At 34.8% G+C, this 26708-nt stretch overlaps 1 protein-coding gene across 16 annotated transcripts in view; it reads right to left on the bottom strand.

Moving 5' to 3' along the window:
• LOC307185259 (uncharacterized protein) overlaps positions 1–26708 on the bottom strand; it is a 1189055-nt gene that overhangs the window by 153281 nt on the left and 1009066 nt on the right. For 15 of the 16 annotated variants that reach the window (XM_079919222.1, XM_079919221.1, XM_079919216.1 and 12 more), the window contains one exon: positions 5706–5729. The exons of the other annotated variant lie outside the window; for it this stretch is intronic. In XM_079919222.1, coding sequence (XP_079775348.1) covers positions 5706–5729 — 24 coding nt within the window. The remainder of the gene's footprint in view (positions 1–5705; positions 5730–26708) is intronic. 16 annotated transcript variants of the gene reach the window in all.

The following is a 26708-nucleotide window of genomic DNA, read 5'->3' as shown; positions in this document are numbered from 1 at the left end:
AAATTGGTAAACCTTTAGCCAGACTCATCAAGAAAAAATGAGAGAGGGCCCAAATCAATAAAATCACCAATGAAAAATAAGTTATGATTGACACCACAGAAATACAAAGAATTATGAGATTACTACGAACAATTATATATCAATAAAATGGACAACCTAGAAGAAATGGACAAATTCCTAGAAATGTACAATCTCTCAAAGACTGAACCAGGAAGAAATAGAAAATATGAACAGACCAACACCAGTAATAAAATTGAATCAGTAATTAAAAAAAAAAAAAAGAAAAGAAAAACTCCCAACAAACAAAAATCCAGGACCAGACAGTTTAACAATTGAATTCTATCAACATTTAAAGAGTTGTTAACACCTATCCTTCTCAATCTATTCCAGAAAATTGCAGAGGAAGGAACACTTCTGAATTAATTCCATGAGACCAGCATCACCTTGATACCAAAACTGGACAAAGACACTACAAAAAAGAAAATTATAGGCCAATATCACTGATAAGCATAGATGCAAAAATCCTCAACAAAATATTAGCAAACTGAATTCAACAATACATAGAAGGAATTATGCACCAGGATCAGCTGAGGTTTATCCCAGGATGCAAGGATGGTTCAATATCTGTAAATAAATCACATTTACTAATTGAAAAATAAAAATCCTATGATCATCTCAACAGATGCAAAAAAAGGTTTTGGCAATATTCAATATCTATTTATAAAAATTCTCCATGAAGTGGATATAGAGGGAATATACCTCAACATCATAAAGACTATATACGACAAGCCCACAGCTAGTATCACTCTCAATACTGAAATGCTAAAAGCACTTTCTCTAATATCAGGAACAAGAGAAGGATGTCCAGTTTTACCACTTTTATTCAACATAGTATTGGAAGTTCTAGTCACAGTAATTAGACAAGAAAAAAAAATAAAATAAAAGGAATCCACATTAGACGGAAAGGAGTAAAACTGTAACTATTTGTAAATGACATTTCTGTATATAGAAAATCTTAAAGATACCACCAAAAACTATTTGAACTCATCAATGAACTTGGTAAAGTTGCAGGATACAATGTTAATATATAGAAATCTGTTGCATTTCTATACACTAACGATGAGCTATCAGAAGTTAAGAAAAGAATACAATCTAATTAAAAAGAATAAAATACCTAGGAATAAATCTAATCAAGGAGTTAAAGACCTATACTCAGAAAACTATAAGACACTGATGAAAGAAACTGAAGACAACACAAACACATGGCAAGATATACTGTGTTCATGCATTGGAGGAATTAATATTGTTACTATGACTATACTATCCAAGGCAAGCTACAGATTCAATGCAATCCCTATTAAAATGCCAATAGCATTTTTCACAGAACTAGAATAATTGTAAAATTTGTATGGAAACATAAAAAATCCCAAATAACCAGAACAAGCTTGAGAAAGAAGAACAAAGCTGGAGATGTCAGGCTCCCTGGTTTCAAGCTATACTATAAAGCTACTGTAATCAAAACAGTATGGTACTGGTACAAAAACAGAGACATAGATCAATGGGAAAGAATAGAGAGCCTGGAATTGAATCCACACTTATATGGACAATTAAATCTACAACAAAAGAGGAAAGAATGTACAATGGGGAAAAGATAACCTCTTTAATAAATGGTGTTGGAAAAACTGGACAGCTGCATGCAAAAGAATCAAACTGGACTACTCTCTCACACCATGCATAAAAATAAATATATAATGGATTAAAGAATTAAATGTAAAGCCTGAAACCATAAAACTTCTGGAATAAAATATAGGCAGTAAGCTCTCTGACATCAGTCTTAGTAATATCCTTTTGGATATGTCTCCTCAGGCAAGGGAAACAGAAGCAAAAATAAACAAATGGGACTATAACAAACTACAAAATATTTTCACAGCAAAGGAAGCTATCATGAAATGAAAAGGCCACGTACTGAATGGGAGAATATATCTGCAAACAATATTTCCAATAAAGGGTTACTATCCAAAATATACAATAAACTCATACAACTCAACATCCGAAAAAACAAATAGCCCAATTTAAAAATGGGCAGAGGACCTGAACAGACATTTTTCTGAAGAAAATATACAGATAGCCAATAAACACATGAAAAGATGCTCAACATCACTAGTCATCAGGGAAATGCAAATCAAAACCACGAGTTTCAAGTAGACAACAAATAACAAGTGTTGGCGAGGACGTGGAGAAAAGGAACGCTTATGCGCTGTTGGTGGGAATGTATCCTGGTGCAATCACTATGGAAAACAGTATGGAAGATCCTCAAAAAATTTAGAATAGACTTACCATAGCAATTCCATGCCCAGTATTTATCAGAAGAAAATGAAAACACCAATTTGAAACACACTTGTGTTCATAGCAGCATTACTTACAATAGCCAGATATAAAAACAACCTAAGTGCCATCAATAGATGAATGACCAGATGAATGAATAAAGAAGGTGTGGTACATATATACAATGGAATATAACTCAGCTGTAACAAGAATGAAATCTTGGCATTTGCGACAACATTGATGGACCTAGAGAGTATTATGCTAAGTAAAATAAGTCATACAGAGAAAGACAGATACTGAATGATTTATCTTATATATGGAATCTAAGAAAACAAATGAACAAACATAACTAAACAGAAATAGAGTTATAGATTCAGAGAATGAACAGGTGGTTGCCTGAGGGCGGGGTGGCAGGTGAGGGGAGAAAACAAATAGGTGAGGGAGATTAAGAGGTACAAACTTACAGTTGCAAAACAAATGAGTCACGGATATGAAATGTACAGTGTAGGGAAAATAGTCAATAACTATGCAATATCCTTGTATGGTGACATACCCTAACTAGACTTATTTTGGTGATCATTTTGAAATGTAAAGAAATATCGAATCACTATAGTGTACACCAGGAACTAATATACTTCAAAAACAAACAAACAAACAAACTCATAGCAAAAGAGATCAGATTTGTGGCTACCAGAGGCAGGGGAAGGAGGGGGAATTGGAGGAAGGCAGTCAAAATTACAAACTTCCAATTATAAGATACATAAGTACTAGGGAAGTATTGTACAACATGACAAATATAATTAACACTGCTGTATGTTATATATGAACGTTGTTAAGACAGGAAATCCAGTGTTCTTATCACAAAGAACATTTTTTTATATTTCTTTAATTCTGAATCTATATGAGTTGATGGACATTCACTAATCTCACCGTGATAATAATTTCATAATGTATGTAAGTCAAATCATGCTGTATGCTTTAAACTTATACAATGCTGTATATCAATTATATCTCAAAAAAAGCAGAAGAAAAATAATAAAGTTCTTTAAAAAATGATTCCCATCACCTACATATGGTAGCCTATACAACCTATGTTCCACACAAGGCCAAGGCTCAAATGTGTGTGTTCAATGAGGGACTGCTGTTTGTTTTAGTCAGTGTTGTATCCCTAGAACTTTAGTAGCTTCCCAGTAAACATCTGTATAATAAATGGTTTATTATTTGTTTGCAGCAGCAATTTAAGGATGGAAGTATTGGAAGAGGGAGAGGGCACTGTATATTTTTTTCTGGTTTTCAACAATCAATTGTATTGTAGAGAGATTTTATTTTAAAATTTTATTTTAATAGTCCGAGAAGCAATGAAATTGAGACCATGAACAGCTTATGTAAATCAGTCTACTAAGGATACTCTTGACATTTAGGTCCCTGGGCTTTCTGCTGGAAGCATTCTAAAACAAACATGAGAATTAGTAACATGGAAGACAGGAGATCCCAGATGCAGGGATCATATCTAACTCAGCATTGTATTTCCAGTCCCTTCCACCTTGATTAGTCACAGATTTGAAATACAAAACTACAGTTCAGAAAAAATGGGGAAGGTCAGTGGAGGAGACAACTGAGCTTAGCATAAAGCTTTGACAGAAAAACAGCTCTTGTCCCATTTCCTGGGAGGACATGATATAAACTCCTCACAGAAAAGTAAGTAAGGCTGAAAGAACAAGGTTACCTTGTGAGACCAAAAGAACATGAATCAATTAGGGTATCTAATAGCAACCAAAAAAAAATGACAGTTCTTTCTACTTGGGGTGGGATAATTTTTACTAACAGCTATTATAGAATGACTCTATGTTCCAGGTGCTCTGTATCCATTATTTCTAATCTACCAGCAACCTTCCAAGGTCACATTCCTTTTTATATAAGAGGAAACTAAAACCTAGTAGGCCAAATAACATTCCCATAGCCATACAGAGATGGGATTAAAAATCTATGCCTGTCTGGTGCTTTACATTATACCCTGATGCCTGTGAAATATGTAACTCTTAGTGGAAACAATCCTAGTTTATTCATTGCCCCAGATACTGGAGGGCATCTGCCCATTGCTGAAAGGAGTCTTACAGTGCAAAGACTACTTAGATTTTTTATATTGCCCTTTCATTCAGTAAATAGTTTTCTAAGCATTCTATAACTGTGATAAGCATATTTCCTTAAATAAGTTGCCCTTGAAAGAGAGAAAAAGAAGTTAGAAGGCATTCCGGCATCACAAGCAGCCACTTGTGAAGACTGGTGGAATTAGAACTTCAGTAGAGTATTAAAAAAAAAAAAAAAAAGAATTTAAAGCTATTGATTTAAGTTGGGTACTTGATTTTTTTCCCTTAGGTCTGAGTTAGCCTGTGGCAATCTAAGGTTACATTAAGTAGAGTCATCAACTCTCTTTTCTTGATTCTCTTTTTTCTGACTCTACAAATTCTATTGCATAAATCTCACTAAAGGAAATATGAAAAACCTCCAGGCTTTGAAAAATGCCATTCAAGTATGCAATAAAGCATGTAATAAAGACCAGATGTAGATGCCATGGTTTAAATCACTACCAATGATGCATAACTCAAACATGAGGAATGGTATAAAAGGAAAAAACAAGGACATTGTGTTTAAAATCTATTTCAAAAAAAAGCACTGGAAACTAGTTGATTAGTCCCTGCAGTAGAGTTAAAATAACTCAGGATTTTATCCTACTCTTTTCCAAATGATTGAAAATTTGTTTTAGGATTTTACTTTTGTTTCCAATTTATCTACCCTTCTTCCAAGAACATCTAAGTAATGTGTAGGCGTAGAAGAAAATGAGCATATATCCTTATGCAGCCATATGATTTCAGAAAACCAATTATTTAACAAAAATTACATGTTGCTTCATTCTTCTTCCAAAAACTAGCTCACTAATTTGTAACAATAATAATATATAGAAGAAATATAAATTAATTCTTTACCGCTGCTTGACTTCTTATCAGGAACAAAATTCAAATGTAGGCTCTCTTAAAATATGGATGCAATTACATAGTAACCTTTTGGAATTGCCTAAGACTTGTGTTTTAAGTTTATGTATGAGTTAGCATAATATAATCCATTCTTTACAATGTTACTCTAGATCATGAATAATCTTAACCATTAGAAAGATAAGTGAAAGAGCCCATTATCCACTAATCACTTGGAATTTTCAGAGTACACTGAGAATATCACTGGCATGAACTTTTATCTTCTCATTGTACCTTCCAATTAGAAAAGATACTCAAAGGAGAATCTCTGTCATGAAATTTTACCATAAAGATTGATCAGTTCAACTTTTAGTAGCCTCACTGGCTGGGAGACAGTTCATTCAGGCTTACCTGTCACAAGCACATCAAACTGTTCTGTGGAATAAATTAAAAAGTGCATTATGAGACGTATAAAGATTAATAATATGCTCAAACCATTTTTTCAAATACAGAATGATATATATCAAAAATATATTTAATTTGTAAAATAGGAAACCAGTAAATGAAAAAGCTGGTTGAAACAGCATTTTGAGAAACTAGGTATTTTGGGGAACTAGAAAACTAGGGGGGAACTAGAAAACTAGGAAAGACACAAAACTGATTAATACTTGCAGAGAATTAAAAATATAACATCTGGGACTTTTTTCTAATGGACAGAAATTATTTGAAACTCTACTGGACAAGATCTAGGTCTTTAATCAGTAATAACCCGTAAGGTAAACACAGGTACCTTTCTGGCTTAGAGCAGGGGTTACATGCTCATAACCATCAATTAAATTTTCCTTTTAGATCAAGATTTGAAAGAATCCTCCTTGGGAGCACAAGAGAAGATGGATCTCCCAAGTGAGTTTTCAGCTCCAAGAAACTTGTTTTCAGCTTTATAAAAGAGAGGGATAGAATACCATTATTGAAAAAAATTTGAATGAAACTCAAAGCTATAGCTATTATTTTGCCGCCCAGTTTGTGACTTTCCTTACATACTGACAATTTTTTAAAGCTACAGATCAAAAATAAACAAACAAAAACCCACTGTGTACTAGGAATTTGTCATAAAAGATCCTTCAAAAACTCTTTTATGAAAAAGTTCTACAACAATATTTCAGAGAACCATAGGATCAACCTGAATGACCCAGAAGTCTTCTAGGAAACTATGTTTTTGTGAGTTTATGAATTTTGTTTGGTATTTAAGTATGACACAGCAAGTGATTTTCAAATGAGAGAACACCTTACCGTATGTATTTTCTTCAAAAAATATATTTGGAGTGGGGAATTGTTTAAAATATCTGCTAGTGAAAATAACCAAAGAGATTTGAATACAAAGCAGGAAACAATGTGTATCATTTAAATACCCAATTATATTATAAAGACAAGTGGAAATTTCAGTTAATGAAAAAATAATGAGAAATAATAAATACATGGGGATTTCAATACAGTTCAGAAAAGAGTTAATGCTCCACTCATGTTCTTTATGCAGGTGATACATTGCTAAACAGCCATCTGTCTTTTGATAAAATACACTTGTTCTAGGAGTACAGAAAGACACATGGGTTCACTTTATCTCTCAGTTCCAAGGCCACTCTACAGGTGCAGATTCATTTAATTTAATCTGATGGCAAAATGACATTTTACTAATTATCTGTTCATCTTGCTTGTAATTAAGAAAAAAAAGTGTGTGTGTGTGTGTGTGTGTGTGTGTGTGTACATATATGTGTGCCCATTCCAAAACTTTTGGAAAACCGCAACGAAAAATTTGAAACTGTGCCAGTAAAACAAACAAAAAGATTATATAGATCTCAATGTAATAAAAAATTTACTAATTCTAAAACTATTAATACTATCAAAATATGTCTACCAAAATGTATTCCTATTTTCAACAATACTCCAAATTCATGGTTACAACACACTATTTGATAGTTTCAATGAGAGATTTGATTTGATTTTCATTTTTAAATATTTTTTTCCTCAAAAAAGTTTTCTTCCCATATTATCTACACATACTCTTCTCCTCTTTGAAACCTAGAGATAACAAGGAACATTTTATGTGTTTTAACTAATTTGCCCAGTGGACATATTAGACAAACATAAATCACCACATTCAAATAAAGAACTCTTGAGAGTAGAAACATATACAAAGCTTGGGTACAGTTACCCTATACATTTGAAGTTTTCCTTTGCCTGATTAAATTCTCTTTTGTTAAGGTGTTGAATCATACCCAGAGACATTCCTAAATAAATCCAAAGGTATTATATGTAATTATTTAGAGTTTATCAGAGAAAATTGATACATAATAGTATCCAAATATAAAAAATTACACAAATCAGATGATGTCTAGCTATTCTTTTCCATCAATAAATGAAAATTTTTCTACAAGACACTCAGAATGAATGAGAAATAAGAATGTTTACATTTATAAATAGCAGGCAAGGAGAAAGTATAACTCATTTCTTTATTTACCTGTTTATTGTGTGCCTACCAGAGAGAATCTCAAGTAGTCAGAACATGAAAACCATACAATGAACTTCCTAAAAAAAAATCTAAATTTCCTATTGAATCCTCATCTCAGAGTGTACATATTTTGAGGACCCCTCACAGTGATCCCGCCAGGAATGATAATCATTGGTGCAGTATGTGCTTGGCACATCATTTTGTTGCAGGGACACAGGATGTGTAAAGCATAATCTTGCCTTCAGGAAGCTCATTGTGTAGCAGGAAAGATAACCATATAAGAAATGCAGCAGGAAAAGAGCTCGGTATAAGTAAAAATAGATGGTCACACAGAGGTGAGAATGATTAATTTTGTCCAAGTCTGTCAGAAAAGAGTTTTTAGAAGGGAATCCAGGAAAAAACGAGTCGGAATTTTTCCAGGTAATAATAGAATGGTAGCAAATACCATATACCAGGCAATACCCTAAAGGCTTTTCAAGTATTAATTCTACTGATCCTTACAATAACCCATGACATAGACACTATTCTTTTCCTTAGTTTACAGTGAAGACACCGAGGCACAAAGGAGTGAGGCACAGGTCATACAACTTGAAAGTGGCTGTGAGAAGCCTGGAATTCTGGTTGTCTAAGTGCAGTACTCAGTTCTTAGCCCCTACACTACATTATTCTTTCAAATGTGAGAAGGGTAATACAAATAAAAGTAACAAAATATACAAAAGAATGTTTAGAGTACTGTAAGCATAGATACATCCCTTTTTTAAAAGGGGGGCATGTGAAAAAACACTATTTGCAATGACTCATGACATTTTGTTTTACCAAAGGATTATTTTATGTAGATGAAAATAGAATAATGGTGGCATATTCTAGCAACTTTTCACTGATATGCCAATTTATACAACAAAATACCAATTTCCATGCGTAACTTAATTTTAAAAATCTATTCTCCACAAGTATGACACTGTTGCTGTCTTGAAAGATAATTTGTCATTCTCTGGCTGTGAGATTACTGAAGTCTGAGATTTTCGGCTTCTAAGAAGAGGTACCAAACATGTTTCAAGAGAAGTGAATGACATTTATATTGCTCAGAAAGAGCTACTCAGTTACCCTGACAATTAATCATGAAGTAAAAAGGAGTAGACACTTTTAAAAAGAGAATAAGAGGGAATGTGTGAAATGGGTCACAAAGATTGATACTCCCTCGTTTATTAGGTAAGCATTTCTCCTAGCTCTTTCTTTAGGTGAAGTTAAAATTTTTACTAGACATCACTGTGATTTTTAATTGCTTGCTTTTTTCATAATTATACTCACCTAACAGAATAATTTGGCCTCCTAGTATGTATCTGTGAAAGGTTTTAAAGTCCTTGTCAGGTTCACTGATTTGAAGCTTCAAATAAAAGTGGGAGAAGTTGGGTCTAACTTTTTAGTCATATCTGCCCATGCTCTCTTTGCCTTTCATCTCTTCTTATTTTTTTGAAATATATTTTTCACTCCTCAGGAACATCTTAACTTTATTTATTCAGTTAAACACATATATTGGGTTGGCCAAAAAATTTGTTTGGGTTTTTCCATAATATGTTACAGAAAACCGGAATGAACTTTTTGGCCAACCCAATATAAATTCACCCCTTTCTTAAACCTTTGCCTCTCTGGTCTAATCTTTAACCTTCCCATGAAAATTAATAACATATAGATTATGTGACATATTTTGACCATTATTGATAATAGTATTAACTCTCTTGTATGTTCAATTATATGTTAAGACATGTCTCCTCAACTAGATTACATATTCAGCAAGAGCAAAGTTCATGTTATATATAACACCTAATATGATGAAGATAGTAAGTTCTATAACTGATTGATCAATAATGTGATTCACTGAGGCATTGATGTAAGTTATCTAAATGGCAATAATGAGTTTACTTGAATTCCAAGAACTAATAGGAAAAATTAGTTCATTGTAAATATGTTGCTTTTTCAGCTCTACTTATGATAAAGTCTAATCAAAGTCACTTTCCAGGTAAATCTTTCAAGTTGCAGGGTTCATTTTTTTTTTTCCCCCACCAATAACATCTAGCTGAAGAGGATAAAACAGTTTTAATTCTGGGGAAAGAAATGGGAAATTTGAACTTTATATAAATAACAGCAAAAAAATGAAAACAATACATCTTTGTTGTAAGCTGTATCTTTGAATCATCTTGTTATATTTCTCTGTATAGGCAGAAATTCTCAGGTGTCTGCTTAAACAAATATGAGATGAAAGGAAACACAAATCCAATGATTTCAGCTGCTTATTTCATAAACTGAAATTAGCATGAAGGAAATGTTCAGGAACAGGTATAATTGGAAAAAAAAGATGTGTTTTTATATATTGAGTTGCCATGTTGTAATCACAGAAATAATCACAGTGTCTAAGTAAGTCATATCTTTTTAGATAATTAAAATTATGTATGTTTACCCATTGGTGTTGATATGAAAACAGCAATAAAATATAGGCATTTCAGCAACTGTAGTCTTTTCTCCCAGAGATGGTATTTTAAAAATATAGGTATTTTTTACAAAGTCACCTTGCTTCCCATCAGACTATATTCTTCTATGAACATTCCTCCCACCATGATATGTAGCAAGAAATCTCACCAATGCTGCTCATCACAAAATCATGCTGTCTTCTAACCTGTTGAGTGGGTTTGGGTTTGGTAAGGGGGCACTACCTTTCCATTTTGCTAAACTGACTAATAAATTATCTTAAACATTTTTATAAAAATAGTACCTGATCAAGAACATAGAGTTCCAGCCAGTGATAATAAAATAGCTAACAATTATACAGATCGTATATGCATTTGATTAAGAATGTATTCCACAGTGAATAATCCAACTAAGTTTGAGATAATAAGGAAACATAAGAAATAGAATACATAAGAATTAATGATTATGATACCTGAAATGTTTGAAGTTTATGCCACGATTTCTATTCATATTTTTAAATCAACATGTTTCCCACCTAAGATATTACAACTCTGTTGTCACATATATTTCTAACTCAAATGGTTTCTCCCTAAAGATAGCTCTTTCTTTCTCTTTAGGAGACTAATAACAACTAATATTCTAAAAAAACAAATTGTCAACAAAACCAAGTAAGACTTGCCAATGATGATAATGACAATGAAAGCTAAATGTTATTTTCTCTAAGCAATGCAACAAAATACTAATTTTACCTTGATGACTTCTAAAATACTGAAGAAAATATTCATCACTCTAATGTTCTGTGGTGTGTATTTCCTACCGAGTTGATTAATAGATGCTAGATAATAAGATTTCTTCTTCAATGCTGCTAGGACACAGGACTGAACGGAATGTACTGTTGGTAAGATGAATTCATCCTATCTTTTTGAACTATATTCAGAAATTTACACCTTGTTCACATTCTTCTTTTAATTACATGATCTATTATAGTCAACCCTCTGTCAATAAAAAGTATTTTTGCTCAGCTTGCATTAGAAGTCTATATACTCACAAGTTCCTGTATCCAGAACTCCACTATAATGTACTTTTCAATTTTCAGAACTAATCTTTTAGTATTTTATAAACTTTTTATTTTAGAACAGTTTCAGATTTACAGAAAAGTTACAAAGATAACACAAAAAGTTTTGCCCATACCCAGTTTACCCTCTTGTCAACATCTTATATTAGTATGATGCATTGCTCATAATTAGTGAACCAATACTGATATATTATTATTAATTAAAGTCCATATGTTACACTTCCTTAGTTTGTAACTAATATTCTTTTCTGTTTCAAGATCTCATGTAGGATACCACATTACATTTTGTCATCATGTCTCCCTTAGGCTCCTGTTGACTGTGACAGCTTCTCAAACTTGCTATTTCTTATGACTTTAACAATTTTAAGAAGTATTATTCAGGCATTTTGTAGAATACCCCTCTATTGGGATTTTTCTCATAATTAGATCTAGTGTTATACGTTTGTGGGAGGAAGACCACAGAGGTCAAATGTCGTCTTCATCGCATCATATCAAAAGTACATACTGTCAACATGAGTTATCGCTGTTAATGTGTTAATGTTAAAATTGATCACCTGAGTTGAGATAGAATTTGTCAGATTTCTCCATTGTAAAGTTACTAATTTTTCTTCTTTTCCATACTGTAATCTTTGGAAGATGGCCATTATGTGCAGCCTATCCTTAAAGAGTGGGGAGTTTTACTCTACCTCCTGGAGGGTGGATTATTTACATAAATACTTTGAAAATTTTCTGCCCAGAGTTGTTAATTTTTCCCCATTTACTTATTCATCATAGATATTCATTTTATACTTTGGGTTATGATCCAATATTATTGTGTGTGTGTATGTGCATGTGTAGCTCAAATTGTTTATATTTGGCAACTAGAAGCTCTTTCATTTGGTACCTCTGTCCCTTTGATATACCTCTACTATTGTTTATGTTTTTTATTGTAGTTTTTTTTAGCGCTACCTTAATTTCAGGCACTGTAAAATGCTTCAGGCTCATCTTGTATTTATTAAATCAGCTATTTCTCCAAGTACCTCTGGTTCCTTTCATTGGAAAATGGCATTAGAAGCCAAGATCTGGACACTCAGTGTAGTCAGGTGTCATTGCTGATAAATGCTCTACCTGACTAAGCAAGAAAATATATATACATATATTAAACCATGTATGTACACATATATGTAATTATTTCTCTATGTGACATCTGTATTTATGCAAAGGTAAACATGAGTTCATACTGTTGTCTCCGAGTCCTTTATGGCATGGATTATTCTAGCCTCCTCTCCTTGCTGGTATGTACCTTTCCACTTTAACAATGAGAAATCCTACCATCTACCATTCATTTACATAATTGTTAAATTTCAGGATACATGTATAGTGGTTTCAGAATTGTAAATCTGCACCCCCATGTAATAAAACTTTATCAACTGCAGTACAGAGTTATGTACACTTCCCTTTACTTTCAGTCTTACAGATTACACTCACTTCCAAAGTTACATAGGTCAGCAGCTTTTCCTTCGAACCCCAATATAAGGTTGTGTCTTCTATTTGTAATACAGTTATATTCTTTTGCCACAGACAGCATTCTATCATAGGACACATGCCCTCATATTTTTTTTTTAATTTTATGTACAATAGGATTTACTCTGAGCTGTCAAGTTCTATAAGTACATAGGTACATGAATCGTGCCATATATTCACAGTTATACAATCATACAAAATAGTTTCACATCTCTAAAATTCCATTGCATTTCACATATTTGAACTTTTCCCACTCTAGATTCCTGCCAACCATTGATCTGTTTTTTTTTTTTTTGATCTGTTTAACTTCTCTATAGTTTTTCCTTTTCCAGTATGTCATATAAATGGCTACAATCATGCAGTTTGTAGAATTTTCACACTGTTTCTTCTACTTTACAGAATGCATTTAAAATTCATCCATGTCTTTGAATGGCTTGTTAGTTCATTCCTTTTAAAAACTGGATGGTATTCCATTGGATGGCTGTATCACAGTTTGTTTACACATTCACCTGAGTGACATCTTGATTGCTTCCAGTTTGGAGTGATTATGAATAAAGATGTTATAATCATTTGCGTGCCACTTTGTAACTAGATTTGTCTACTGTTATTTAAATAATCTATTATTTTTTAAAACCATAAAAAATCCAGATATTTGATAAATAGTATTCAGTTAAAATTATATGCAAATGTGATTCTTCCCCAATTTTATTTGCATTTTAGTAACACTTTGTCTAGTCTTTCTACTCCTGATCAACACCCCCATCATTTTTCTCCTCCTTGACCCAGTTTTGAATGTACAAATACTCCCTACTTGTAGGATATGTGGTTATCTATGCCCATTTTAGCAGGAAGAAAAATCATATAGCATTCTGTTTTCCTCAAAAATAATTCTTATTTAGTGGTAAAGTGACATGCTTATAAATGAGAAAATTGCAAGTATGGTAAGTTCATAGAAACTTTGCTCTTCCTTTGCTAATCATTCAATTCTGTCATCCTGTCACCACTAAAATTTTTCATCTTTAGAGCCTAATTACCAAGGTCAATTTCTAACAATTCCTTTATTCTGTGACTATGAAAAAAAGAAGAACCATTTGAGAAGAAGCTCTGATTAAAAATGAAACAGTCATATAAATTGAACAGGTGACATTCTTTTCAAGGCCTGTAATTCATTTTTATTAGTATTCAATAAAAATTGTGATTCATATAATTAATAGGAAGCTTTTACTAGTTAAGAGTTAGTTATGATGCAGAAGAAATATGTATTTATATCTGGCATATATTAATAACTTCTAAATTCCAAATTTGTTTAAATGCCAGTATGTATCAAAAATCCTAGACTAGGGCTTCCCTGGTGGCACAGTGGTTGGGAGTCCGCCTGTGAATACAGGGGACACGGGTTCGTGCCCCGGTCCAGGAGGATCCCACATGCCGCGGAGCGGCTGGGCCCGTGAGCCATGGCCGCTGAGCCTGCACGTCTGGGGCCTGTGCTCCGCTATGGGAGAGGCCGCAACAGTGAGAGGCCCGCGTACCGCAAAAAAAAAAAAAAATCCTAGACTAAGTTAGAGCTTTTGTGAAATTTTTCAGAAATTCAGACTTTCAGGGTGACTTATTTCCTATCCCTCCAGTCACTTACCCTTAACTCTCAATTGAAAAATATTTTCTATTCACTCACTCATAGTTCACTGAAAGTCAAATTACAGATTCTCAGTTTTCTTTAAATGCTTGACAAGTGTCAAGTAAATTTTATGTAAGGTTCATTAGCATGTCATATAAATTTATATTTGTAAAAAGCATTAAACTTCTTCAAGCTCTGGGAGTAAAATATTCTAATTGATAACTTTATAGGTATATATTGAAGACAAGAAGATAAATGCATAGGTTTATTATTGTTTTTACTTATTCATCTTAGATGTTTTTATTGAAGTATAATGACATAATATTAGTTTCTGGTGTGCAATGTAATGATTTGATATTTGTATGTACTGCAAAATTATCACTACAGTAAGTCCAGTTAACATTCATCACCATACATAGTTATAACTTTTTTTCTTGTAATGAGAACTTTCAAGGTCCACTCTCCTAGCTACTTTCACATATGCAATACAGCATTAACTATAGCCACTATGCTGTGCATTACATCCCCATGACTTACTCATTTCTAACTTGGAATTTTTACTTTTTGACCCATTTCACCTACTTTCCACTCTCCACCTCCTGGAAACCACCAATCTCTTCTCTATGTCCATGAACTCATTTGTTTTTTGTTTGTTTGTTTTATTTTGTTTTGTTTTTAGAGTTCACATATAAGAAAGATCATATCATATTTATCTTTTGCTGTCTGACTTATTTTACTGAGCAAAATGCCCTCAAGATCCATCCATGTTGTTGCAGATGGCAAGACTTCATTCTTTTTCATAGCTGAATAATATCCCATTGTGTGTGTGTACATGTATGTGTGTATATATATATAGATACATAGATATAGATAGAGAGAGAGACATAGATATATAGATATATATATCTCACATCTTCTTTATCCATTCATCCATTGATGGGCATGTAAGTTGTTTCCATGTGTTGGTTATTTTAAATAATGCTGCAGTGAACATAGTGATGCATACATCTTTTCAAATTAGTGCTTTTGTTTTCTTTGGATAAATACACAGAAGTGGAATTGCTGGATAATATGGTAGTTTTAGTTTTAATTTTTTGAGGAAACTTTACACTGTTTTCCATAGTGGCTGCACCAATTTACTGGGGGTTAGGACTTCAATGTATAAATTTAGGGAGACACAAATTATTCCATCTATAAGAGCCACTTTTAAGACAGGAATCCTGATGTTGGAAGCCTTGATTGATGAGGGAGGGAGACAGGGTGGATGAACAGAAATATGGAGAGGGATGTTTTGGGACTATCCCAAGTTATAAGGTAATACTGTCACAAGCAATGCAGTCTATGCTGTTACAGAAGAAGAAAAAGATAAACTTGCTATGATACAAAACATGATAGACCATGAAACAGCTATGTTAATTGTGAAACATAAGTCATAGTTCAATTTGTTCAGTAACAATGTAAAATTCAAATATTTAGCAAAATTTTAACAAATTTGAAAAATTTAGCAAAACAGATAGAATACACTGATGAAGTTTCAAATTGCATTCACCTAGACAAATCTTTCTGATGTCACCACCTAAAGAACCCACTAGAAAATTGTCCATGTTACTGAGATAGAAGATGAAGTTTATCTGACTTTGTGTTAAGAACAGGGAACAAAATGTTTGCCATCAGATTAAGTCATTCTGATATTGGTTCTATGTCCTGTACTTAAATAACTAACTGTTGAGATTCTTGCTGATGGAAATGCTAGTTTCATTAGAAATTTCAGGAATTATGGGTCACTAGATAATGTGAATGGCTGTATTTTTTGGCCAAAAGAACGATTCTCATTATGTAATGAGGTCAACAGATCATGTCTCACTCTTACCCATGCTCTCTGCTTGAGGGGTAGACCACTTTTGTCCTTGTCATACCACTCTATTACAGTCTACAGTCTTCTCTCGTGTTGTTTCCTTTGATTGAACTGCTCTCCTTCCTTACCTGCCTTTGCAGGGCGAAGTCCCATTCATTTACGTTGCTACTTGTGGTAGGCAGAATAATGGCCACACAAAGATGCCTGAATCCTAAACCTGGAACCTATGAATATTAGATTATATGGCAAATGAGAACTAAAGTTGCAGATGGAAATAGGGTTGATAAAATCAGCTGACTTCGATATGGACAGATGTTCCCAGATTATTTAGATGGGTTCAGTGTAATCACAGGACACCTTAAAAGTAGAGGAGGGAGGCAGAAGAGAGAGAACCACAGGCACGGCAGCATGAGAACAGTGTGACAACCATAGTTGCTGCCTTTGAAGTGGAGGAAGTTTACTATAAACAAAGGAATGTGGGTGATTTATAGAAGCTGAAAAAGGAAACAAATTCTGCTCCAGAAGGAGTGCATCCCTGAAAATCTTTACTTTAGCCCAGTGAGAATCATTTTGGACTTCTGGTCTCCAGAACCGTAAGATGGTAAATTTGTATTGTTTCAAACTACTGAGTTTGTGGCAATAGTAATCTAATATAGTACCTAAATGGTTTGAAATGGAACTACCTTAAAGAAATATTTCTGGAACAGCTAGAATATTTCTCTCTGCTCTTCATAGCGGTTTTCTTAATTTTAATTGTATAAATATTGTTTAGTTAACGTTTGTCACCTATTTGAGAATGTGATCTCAACGAGGACAGGGATTATGTACATTTTATCCTAGAAATATTCTCAGTGCTTAACATAGGACCTGCCTCAATAAATGCTTAATAAATACTTAATAGATAAAATTGATTTTTAAATAAGAAATTGAATAAGGTTTTCTCTTCTGTGGCTATCAAGGACCAATCTGGGGAAAATGAGTTTTGATTTCTTTATTTAAATATTTTAAGAAAGGGATCCCAGGAGAGTAAAAATACTTTACCCAGGGTCATAGCTACTAGTGCTAAGATTTCCTCTCTGACTTAGAATATTTCTTCTGCCTTTTGAAGGCAGAGTATTCTCCTTCAGTCTGAATCCTAATCTATAGGACTATTTATAGATAGTCATAAAAACAGATGAGGCCCTAATCCGATAGAACTGGAATCTGATAGAATAGAATCTAATCCAATAGAAAAGGAAGAGACAGCTGAGATCTCTCTTCCCATGTGTGCACAGAGAAAAGGCCATCTGAGGACATAGAGAAGGTAGTGATCCACAAACCAGGATGAGGTCTCACCAGAAACCAATTTTGATGGCACCTTAATCTTTCAGCCTACAGAAATGTGAGAAAATAAATTTGTGTTGTTTAATCCACTCAAAAGAAATAAAGGTCTCATTATAAATACGGAATGTTTATTTAATAAATATATAGATGATATGAGAAATTAAAAACAATAATTTAAAAATTTATAAAATTTTCACATCAATATCGCTTTCATGATAGTTCTATGTTCAAGGACTGATAAGTATACAAAATAAGAAGAAAGAAATCTTACTTAAACAAGAAATGTATTAGCACTCAAAAATAAGATGTCATTACATTTTGTTAATGAAGCCATATACTAAGAGGATAACAAGGAAGCATGTTGTGTTATAATACTGTGAGTTAATTAATTGAACAAACATGGTTGGGCATTTATTATATACCGTGTCTTCTACTGGAGTCTTAGTGGAACAGATAGACAAATAAATCTGTATGATATAATATAGCAGAAACCATGATAAGTGAATACAAATACATACAGTCCATTAAAACACAGAAAAGAGAAATAATTCCCTAAGGAGAGAAGTATCTTAAAGAAGGGGAATTGAGCTAAGTCTTAAAAGACAAGGTGGAAAAATGGCTACTTTGTGTTTATATATGCCAGAAAGCATGCTTTGTTTACTTGTAGTGCTCATTACAAAACAAATATAAGATCCAGAAGTCTAAAGATTGCGAACTAGATCCCACATGCATGCCACAACTAAGAGTTTGCATGCCACAACTAAGAAGCCTGTGTGGGCAACTAGGGATCCTGCCTGCCGCAACTAAGACCCGGTGCAAATTAATTAATTAATTAATTAAGAAATCTCTATTAGATATACAGTATATAAACATAGCACTACATGACTATAATGCTTGTAAAGGACATTGAAGAGAACATGGTGAACCCCAAATGTAGGATTTTCCTGTGGGTCCTGGGCAAAGATTGAGTAGTTGGATGGGGAACTTCCTGTACCAGAGGGACAAACTATGGTCACAGATGGCCTTCTGGGTCATTGTGAGCTGCCAGTGCTGTAAGGAGTTCATGGTCTTCCTGGGCCTGGTGCCCCCATCACAGCAGGCCTCAGAGGCCTATCTAAAGGTCTGAGTCCACCATCCCCAGGCCCGGCCTCTTGTAACCCCACTGTTCCCTCTGTGGCTTGCACCCTCACCACAGCTATTGATGCCACCATACCTGCCCCTTGTCTACCTCATCCAAGTGCCCTTCCCTCAACTCTGAGTGGTATCACCCTCTCTCCCAAGCTTGTCTCTCAGTGACTGAAGATCTCTGGGGTGGGAACTTCTTCATCATCCTGTTCCCCACCCCAGATGCAACTGGAGCCAGGCACCTACACCCTCCACATTCCCCCAAAGTCTCTCAATGTTCCAAGGCTCAGAAACTCACAGGGTGAGGAGAAGCCTGCCTGCTTGCCTGCTGACCCAGTGCTCCACTGGATATGTCCCCCCACCCCCTGACTCCTGTCTCAGGTGGCAGCTCCTGTCTTGCAGTTTCTCTGTGACACTCCCCTTTCCTCCTCTTTTTCCAGAACCAAGCCTGCCCTGCAGGTTACCTTAACTGATCTTGATTTCTTCCATCTTGTAAATCCCTAGAAGGTGCTACTTGCTGGCATTTGAAAAATAAACGCACCACTAGGTTATTAACACACTTTTTTTTCTACTGTGATTCTTACAAGACTGCATTTTAAAGAGCCTATGTAAAAGCAATGCATGTGCCTAATTATTAGTAACAAATGCCATGTACTTAGCAAATTGAAAATGCAATGATTTCTTAGACTTCTAAATGCTAATGAATTAACTGAAAAATCCAGAGCTGAGTTCCTTGTTGCTCCTTCTATACATTTTATAGAATTCTATTGTAGAGTACCAATCAATTGAGAAAGCAATTCAAGTCAGAAGTGCTAGCTTATTCACAGGAACATTATTAAATCAATTAACCTAGTAATGGCATCTGCCAGTTCATTTTTAAGAAAGATTCAGTAGCAATAAAATTAAACTACATTCATAAATTTTCCTCTTTTCTAGGTATTGAAGGAAGAAAAAGACTAAAAATGGTTTTTAATTTTGTCTTTAACATTAATCAGATTGCTTTAAGAAGCTCAGAAACAGGTTATGCAATCAAATGAGAAATCTATTCTGAAGCATGTTCCAGTAAGTGAAAACTATTTTTATGTAACTTTTTTAATTGCTGAAAGTGCAGTTACCTTCACACATTTACCCTCTGTTTAGGGACAAAATGAAATAAGTCCACGCTGCTACATTTTACATCATGGTTCTTCTGCTTGATTTTTTCTCACCAGTTTATCTCCAGTACTCTAAACAGTCCCAGTTACTCTTAGGAAGATGTAACAGAATAGAGAATGTTGGAAAATAGTGCATTAATAATGAAAAGCCAAACTTTCAGATGAATTTACTTAAGGTTTAATGAATCTGACCCTGAACTAGTTAGAAAATGTGAAATATTTAAGAAATAGTTAAAACATAGTCTTCCCTTAGGAAAAATTGGCATTCCTTCTGATGAGTCAAGAGCATAAGTTAAAATCATTAGAAAAATGAATTTTTGTTATAGTTGTGTGGGAAAATATAGGTTCCCTGTGTACTTAGAAAGCTAAAGTATACATAATGGACTATTAAAAAAAAAGATAATTTCAGATGTTCGCAAAATAAGAAGGGAAGAAAAAGAATAAAACCAATTGGTTAATGATGTGAAAAATCAACATTTAATTAAAGAATGTTTGCCTCATGATGTTTGAAGTATATTCAGACAGCATTTTTTTTTAATGTAGAAAGAAATCAAAGGAGCAGCTTATGTTGTTTTTTAAAAGAAAATTAGCTGTGTTTTTTTGCCTTTAATGAAACTGCTTCGAACAACTTTGAAGTAAAATTAAAAATAAAAATGTATGTATCCCAATTTAAAGATAACTTGCATATAGAACTTTTTACCATGCTGGCAGTAGCAATAAGTTTGGATAAAATTTGGACCTCATACTGAATGAAGGAAAAAGCAATCTTATTTCAGTTATCTTGTTGATTATATAAATGGCACTGCAAATCAGTAACATGTCAAAGATAGAAATTTCACATTTCAAATTGCTATAAAATCTTATTTTCAATGGGCTTCTTTTCCAATAGATGTTTTTAATATTTATATGATCATAAGAAAAAGCACTGGTCAATTTCACATGTTACATCTTTAATGATTTCTTTCCTATTGCTTGAGTTTTGTTGTCTTATGTTTGGGCTTGCTACATTTTTGCCATACATACTCTGTGCTAATTAGACATTTTAAAAATATTACTGAATCAAATGTTATTCCAGATGAGGTTATGATTTACTAAATTGGTGCTACTGGAATATCCAAAAAGGTACTAAATCATTAAATAACCTGGTCTTCTAGCTTTAATATTCTAGATGATCATGCTTGGGAGATACTGAATGTCAGTTTTTGAGATATTCCAAATTATTTGAAATGTTTCATATGAGAGGTCTAATAGCTTTGCAGCACTCATGTTCCCACTGCAATCTGTGAAAGAAAACCAAGCTCTACTCTTTCAGTTAAAACGAATTTAATCCTTTAAATTAAAGAGCTATGTCCAACTTTATGGCAGCTGAGAAGTCAGGAAACATGAACTTTTGGAACTCTATCTCAGGATATGATTTTAAAAGGAAAAAGTTGTTAAAATACCATTTGTGTAATTTATTTAATCTCCAATAACCATATTTCAAGGGCATGCAAAAATGGCAAGAATAGGAATTTAAACGTTTATTGTTTGCTTCAAGCCAAGCAAAATGATAAAATACATTTCCTAAGAAATCCAAATTTTCTCTCTAGTTCCAGAAGTTGCATAAGGCATTTCTTCATCAAAACTCAGACACTCAAATTAAAATATATGTTACTCAGAAAGCAGTGGTCTTTTCAAAATTCTGAAACTTGATAATATCTTATAATCTAGTATACACCACTTCCTACCATTTGCTAAGATTAAACCCCCTCTAAGACAAATCTCAAGACATTTCAAGGGATACATTTTTATTTATTTATCCATACAGGCAGCATTCATTAAGAACCAACGGAAACTCAGGCATTGTCCTAGGTTCTGGGGAAGATAAAAAGGAATAACAAAATATTGTCCATGATCTGAGAACTCACTCACTGGGTGGAGAAAGACAGATGCACAAACAGTACTGGCCCTACTATATATAAAATTAAATATTGAAACACAATGTAGTACAAAGTAGAGATAAGTACAGCATGCTTTGTGAATGCCAAGGAAAGAGTAATTAATTTTGTTAGATGGAGCAATGGAAGCCTTAAAATTAGAAGGGACGTTTGAGCTGGATCTTGAGAGATAAATAGGATTTTATGAATCAGAAAAGAGGCAACCATTAGAGGCAGCTGAATCTATTTACACAGACACAGAAGAACAAAGAGCTTTTCTGGTTTGTAAAAGATCATCAGTGGCGTTAAAGTAGAGGCTGTATTTGAAGGAGACTGTTGACAGATAAAACTGGAAAAGCAGAAGGGTCATACAAAGAAAGAACGCAGGGAGACCATCAAGATGGCGGAGGAGTAAGACGTGGAGATCACCTTTCTCCCCACAAATACATCAGAAATACATCTACATGTGGAACAACACCTACAGGACACCAACTGAATGCTGGCAGAAGACCTCACACTTTCCAGAAGGCAAGAAACTACCCACGTACATGGGTAGGGCAAAAGAAAAAAGAAAAAAAAAAAAGACAAAAGAATAGGGACGGGACCTGCCCCTCGGGGAGGGAGCTTTGAAGGAGGAAAAGTGTCCACATACTAGGAAGCCCCTTCACTGGTGGATACGGGGGGTGGGCAGGGGGAAACTTCACAGCCACGGAGGAGAGCACAACCACAGGGGTGCAGAGGGCAAAGCGGAGAGATTCCCGCACAGAGGATAAGTACCGACCAGCACTCACCAGCCTGAGAGGCTTGTCTGCTTACCTATCGGGGCAGGTGGGGTTGAGACCTGAGGTTCTGGCTTCGGAGGTCAGATTCCAGGGAGAAGACTGGGGTAGGCTGTGTGAACACAGCCTGAAGGGGGCTAGTGCATGACAGCTAGCTGGGAGGGAGTCCAGAAAAAAGTCTGGAACTGCCAGAGAGGCAAGAGACCATTGTTTCGGGGTATGCAAGGGGAGGGGATTCAGAGCACCGCCTAAATGAGCTCCAGAGATGGGTGCAAGCTGTGGCTATCAGCAGGGACCACAGAGACAGGCATGAAATGATAAGGCTGCTGCTACAGCTACCAAGAAGCCTGTGTGCTAGCACAGGTCACTATCCACACCTCCCAACCTGGGAGCCTGTGCAGCCCGCCATTGCCAGGGTCCTGTGATCCAGGGACAACTTCCCCGGGAGAACGCACGGCGCGCCTCAGGCTGTTGCAACATCATGCTGGCCTCTATCGCCGCAGGCTCGCCCCGCATTCCGTACTCCTCCCGCTTCCCAGTGTGAGTGAGCCAGAGCTCCCTAATCCGCTGCTACTTTAACCCTGTCCTGTCTGAGCGAAGAACAGATGCCCTCAGGTGACCTACATGCAGAGACGGGGTCAAATCCAAAGCTGAACCCCAGGAGCTGTGTGAACAAAGAAGAGAAAGGGAAATTTCTCCCAGGAGACTCAGGAGCAGCGGATTAAGTCTCCACAATCAACTTGATATACCCTGCATCGGTGGAATAACTGAATAGACAACGAATCATCCCAAAGTTGAGGCAGTGGATTTTGGGAGCAACTTGGGGTTTGCTTTCTGCATCTAATTTGTTTCTGGTTTTATGTTTATCTTAGTTTAGTATTTAGAGTTTATTATCATTGGTAGATTCGTTTATTAATTTGGTTGCTCTCTTCCTCCTTTTTTTAATATTTAGATATATATATATATTATTTTCCCTTTTCTCTTTTTGTGAGTGTATGTGTGTATGCTTCTTTGTGTGATTTTGTCCGTACAGCTTTGCTTTTACAATTTGTCCTAGAGTCCTGTCTGTCAGTGTTTTTTTTAAAGTATAGATTCTAGCGCTTGTTATCACTGGTGGATTTATTTTCTGGTTGGGTTGCTCTCTTCTTTCTTTTTTTCTTTATTTTATTACTTTTAAATTTTTATTTAAATTTATTTTTTTTCATTTTTTATTTTAGTAACTATTTTATTTTATTCTTCCTTTTTTTCCCCCTTTTTCTTCTGAGCTGTGTGGCTGACAAGGTCTTCGTGCTCCGGCCAGGTGTCAGGCCTGTGCCTCTGAGGTGGGAGAGCCGAGTTCAGGACATTGGTACAAGAGATCTTCCAGTTCCCAATGATATCAAACGGTGAAAGCTCACCCAGAGATCTCCATCTCAAGGCTAACACCAGCTCTACTCAATGACAAGCAAGCTACGGTGCTGAACACCCTATGCAACTAGCAAGACAGGGACACAACCCCACCCATTAGCAGAGAGGCTGCCTAAAATCATAATAAGGTGACAGACACCCCAAAACACACCACCAGATGTGGTCCTGCCCACCAGAAAGATAAGATCCAGCCTCACCCACCAGAACACAGGCACTAGTCCCCTCCACCAAGAAGCCTAAATAACCCACTGAACCAACCTTAGCCACTGGGGACAGACACCAAAAACAACGGGAACTATGAACCTGCAACCTGAGAAAAGGAGACCACAAACACAGTAAGTTAAGCAAAATGAGAAGACAGAGGAACACACAGCAGATGAAGGAGCAAGGTAAAAACCCACCAGACCTAACGAATGAAGAGGAAATAGGCAGTCTACCGGAAAAAGAATTCAGAGTAATTACAGGAAAGATGATCCAAAATCGTGGAAGTAGCATGGAGAAAATACAAGAAATGTTAAACAAGGACCTAGAAGAACTAAAGAGCAAACAAACAATGATGAACAACTCAATAAATGAAATAAAAATTCTCTACAAGGAATCAATAGCAGAATAACTGTGGCAGAAGAACGGATACGTGACCTGGAAGATAAAATAGTGGAAATGACTACTGCAGAGCAGAATAAAGAAAAAAGAATGACAAGAATTGACGACAGTCTTAGAAACCTCTGGGACAACATTAAACACACCAACATTCGAATTATAGGATTCCCAGAAGAAGAAGAGAAAAAGAAAGAACTGAGAAAATATTTGAATAGATTATAATTCAAAACTTTCCCTAATATAGGAAAGGAAATAGTCAATCAAGTCCAGGAAGCACAGAGAGTCACATACAGGATAAATCCAAGGAGAAACACACCAAGACACATATTAATCAAACTATCAAAAATTAAAAAAATAAATAAATATTAAAAGCAGCAAGGGAAAAGCAAAAAATAACATACAAGGGAATCCCCATAAGGTTAACAGCTGATTTTTCAGCAGAAGCTCCTCAGGCCAGAAGGGAGTGGCAGGACCTATTTAAAGTGATGAAAGGGAAAAAGTTACAACCAAGATTACTCTACCCAGTAAGGATCTCATTCAGATTCGACGGAAAAACTAAAACCTTTACAGAAAAGCAAAAGCTAACAGAATTCAGCACCACCAAACCAGTTTTACAACAAATGCTACAGGAACTTCCCTAGGCAGGAAACACAAGAAAAGGAAAAGATCTACAATAAGAAACCCGAAACAATTAAGAAAATGGTAATAGGAACATACATATCGATAATTACCTTAAATGTAAATGGATTAAATGCTCCAACCAAAAGACATAGACTGGCAAACTGGATACAAAAAAAAGACCCATATATATCCTGTCTACAAGAGACCCACTTCAGACCTAGGGACACATACAGACTGAAAGTAAGGGGATGGAAAAAGATATTCCATGCAAAAGGACATCAAAAGAAAGCTGGAGTAGCAATTCTCATATCAGACAAAATAGACGTTAAAATAAAGACTATTACAAGAGACAAAGAAGGACACTACATAATGATCAAGGGATCGATCCAAGAAGAAGATATAACAATTGTAAATATTTATGCACCCAACATAGGAGCACCTCAATACATAAGGCAAATGCTAACAGCCATAAAAGGGGAAATTCACAGTAACACAATCATAGTAGGGGACTTTAACACCCCACTTTCAGCAATGCACAGATCATCCAAAATGAAAATAAATAAGGAAACACAAGCTTTAAATGATATATTAATCAAGATGGACTTAATTGATATTTATAGGACATTCCACCGAAAACAACAGAATATACTTTCTTCTCAAGTGCTCATGGAACATTATTCAGGATAGATCATACCTTGGTATACAAATCAAGCCTTGGTAAATTTAAGAAAATTGAAATCGCATCCAGTACCTTTTCCAACCACAACGCTATGAGACTAGGTATCAATTACAGGAAAAAAATCTGTAAAAAATACAAACACATGGAGGCTAAACAATACACTACTTAATAACCAAGAGATCACTGAAGAAATCAAAGAGGAAATCAAAAAATACCTAGAAACATATGACAATGAAAACATGACGACCCAAAATCTATGGGATGCAGCAGAAGCAGTTCTAAGAGGAAAGTTTATAGCAATACAATCCTACCTCAAGAAACAAGAAACATCTCAAATAAACAACCTAAACTTACACCTAAAGCAATTAGAGAAAGAAAAACAAAGTAACCCAAAATTAGCAGAAGGAAAAAAATCATATAGATCTGATCAGAAATAAATGAAAAAGAAATGAAGGAAACAATAGCAAAGATCAATAAAACTAAAAGCTGGTTCTTTGAGAAGATAAACAAAATTGATAAACCATTAGCCAGACTCACCAAGAAAAAAAGGGAGAAGACTCGAATCAATAGAATTAGAAGTGAAAAAGGAGAAGTAACAACTGACACTGCAGAAATACAAAGGATCATGAGAGATTACTACAAGCAACTCTATGCCAATAAAATGGACAACCTGGAAGAAATGGATAAATTTTCAGAAAAGCACAACCTTCTGAAATTGAACCTGGAAGAAATAGAAAATATAAACAGACCAATCACAAGCATTGAAATTGAGACTGTGTTAAAAATCTTTCAA

Source organism: Stenella coeruleoalba (genome assembly GCF_951394435.1).
Source record: "Stenella coeruleoalba genome assembly, chromosome: 4".
Classification (NCBI taxonomy): domain Eukaryota; kingdom Metazoa; phylum Chordata; class Mammalia; order Artiodactyla; family Delphinidae; genus Stenella; species Stenella coeruleoalba.
The sequence above is the reverse complement of the archived record's forward strand: the minus strand, read 5'-3'. Positions and strand labels throughout refer to the sequence as shown.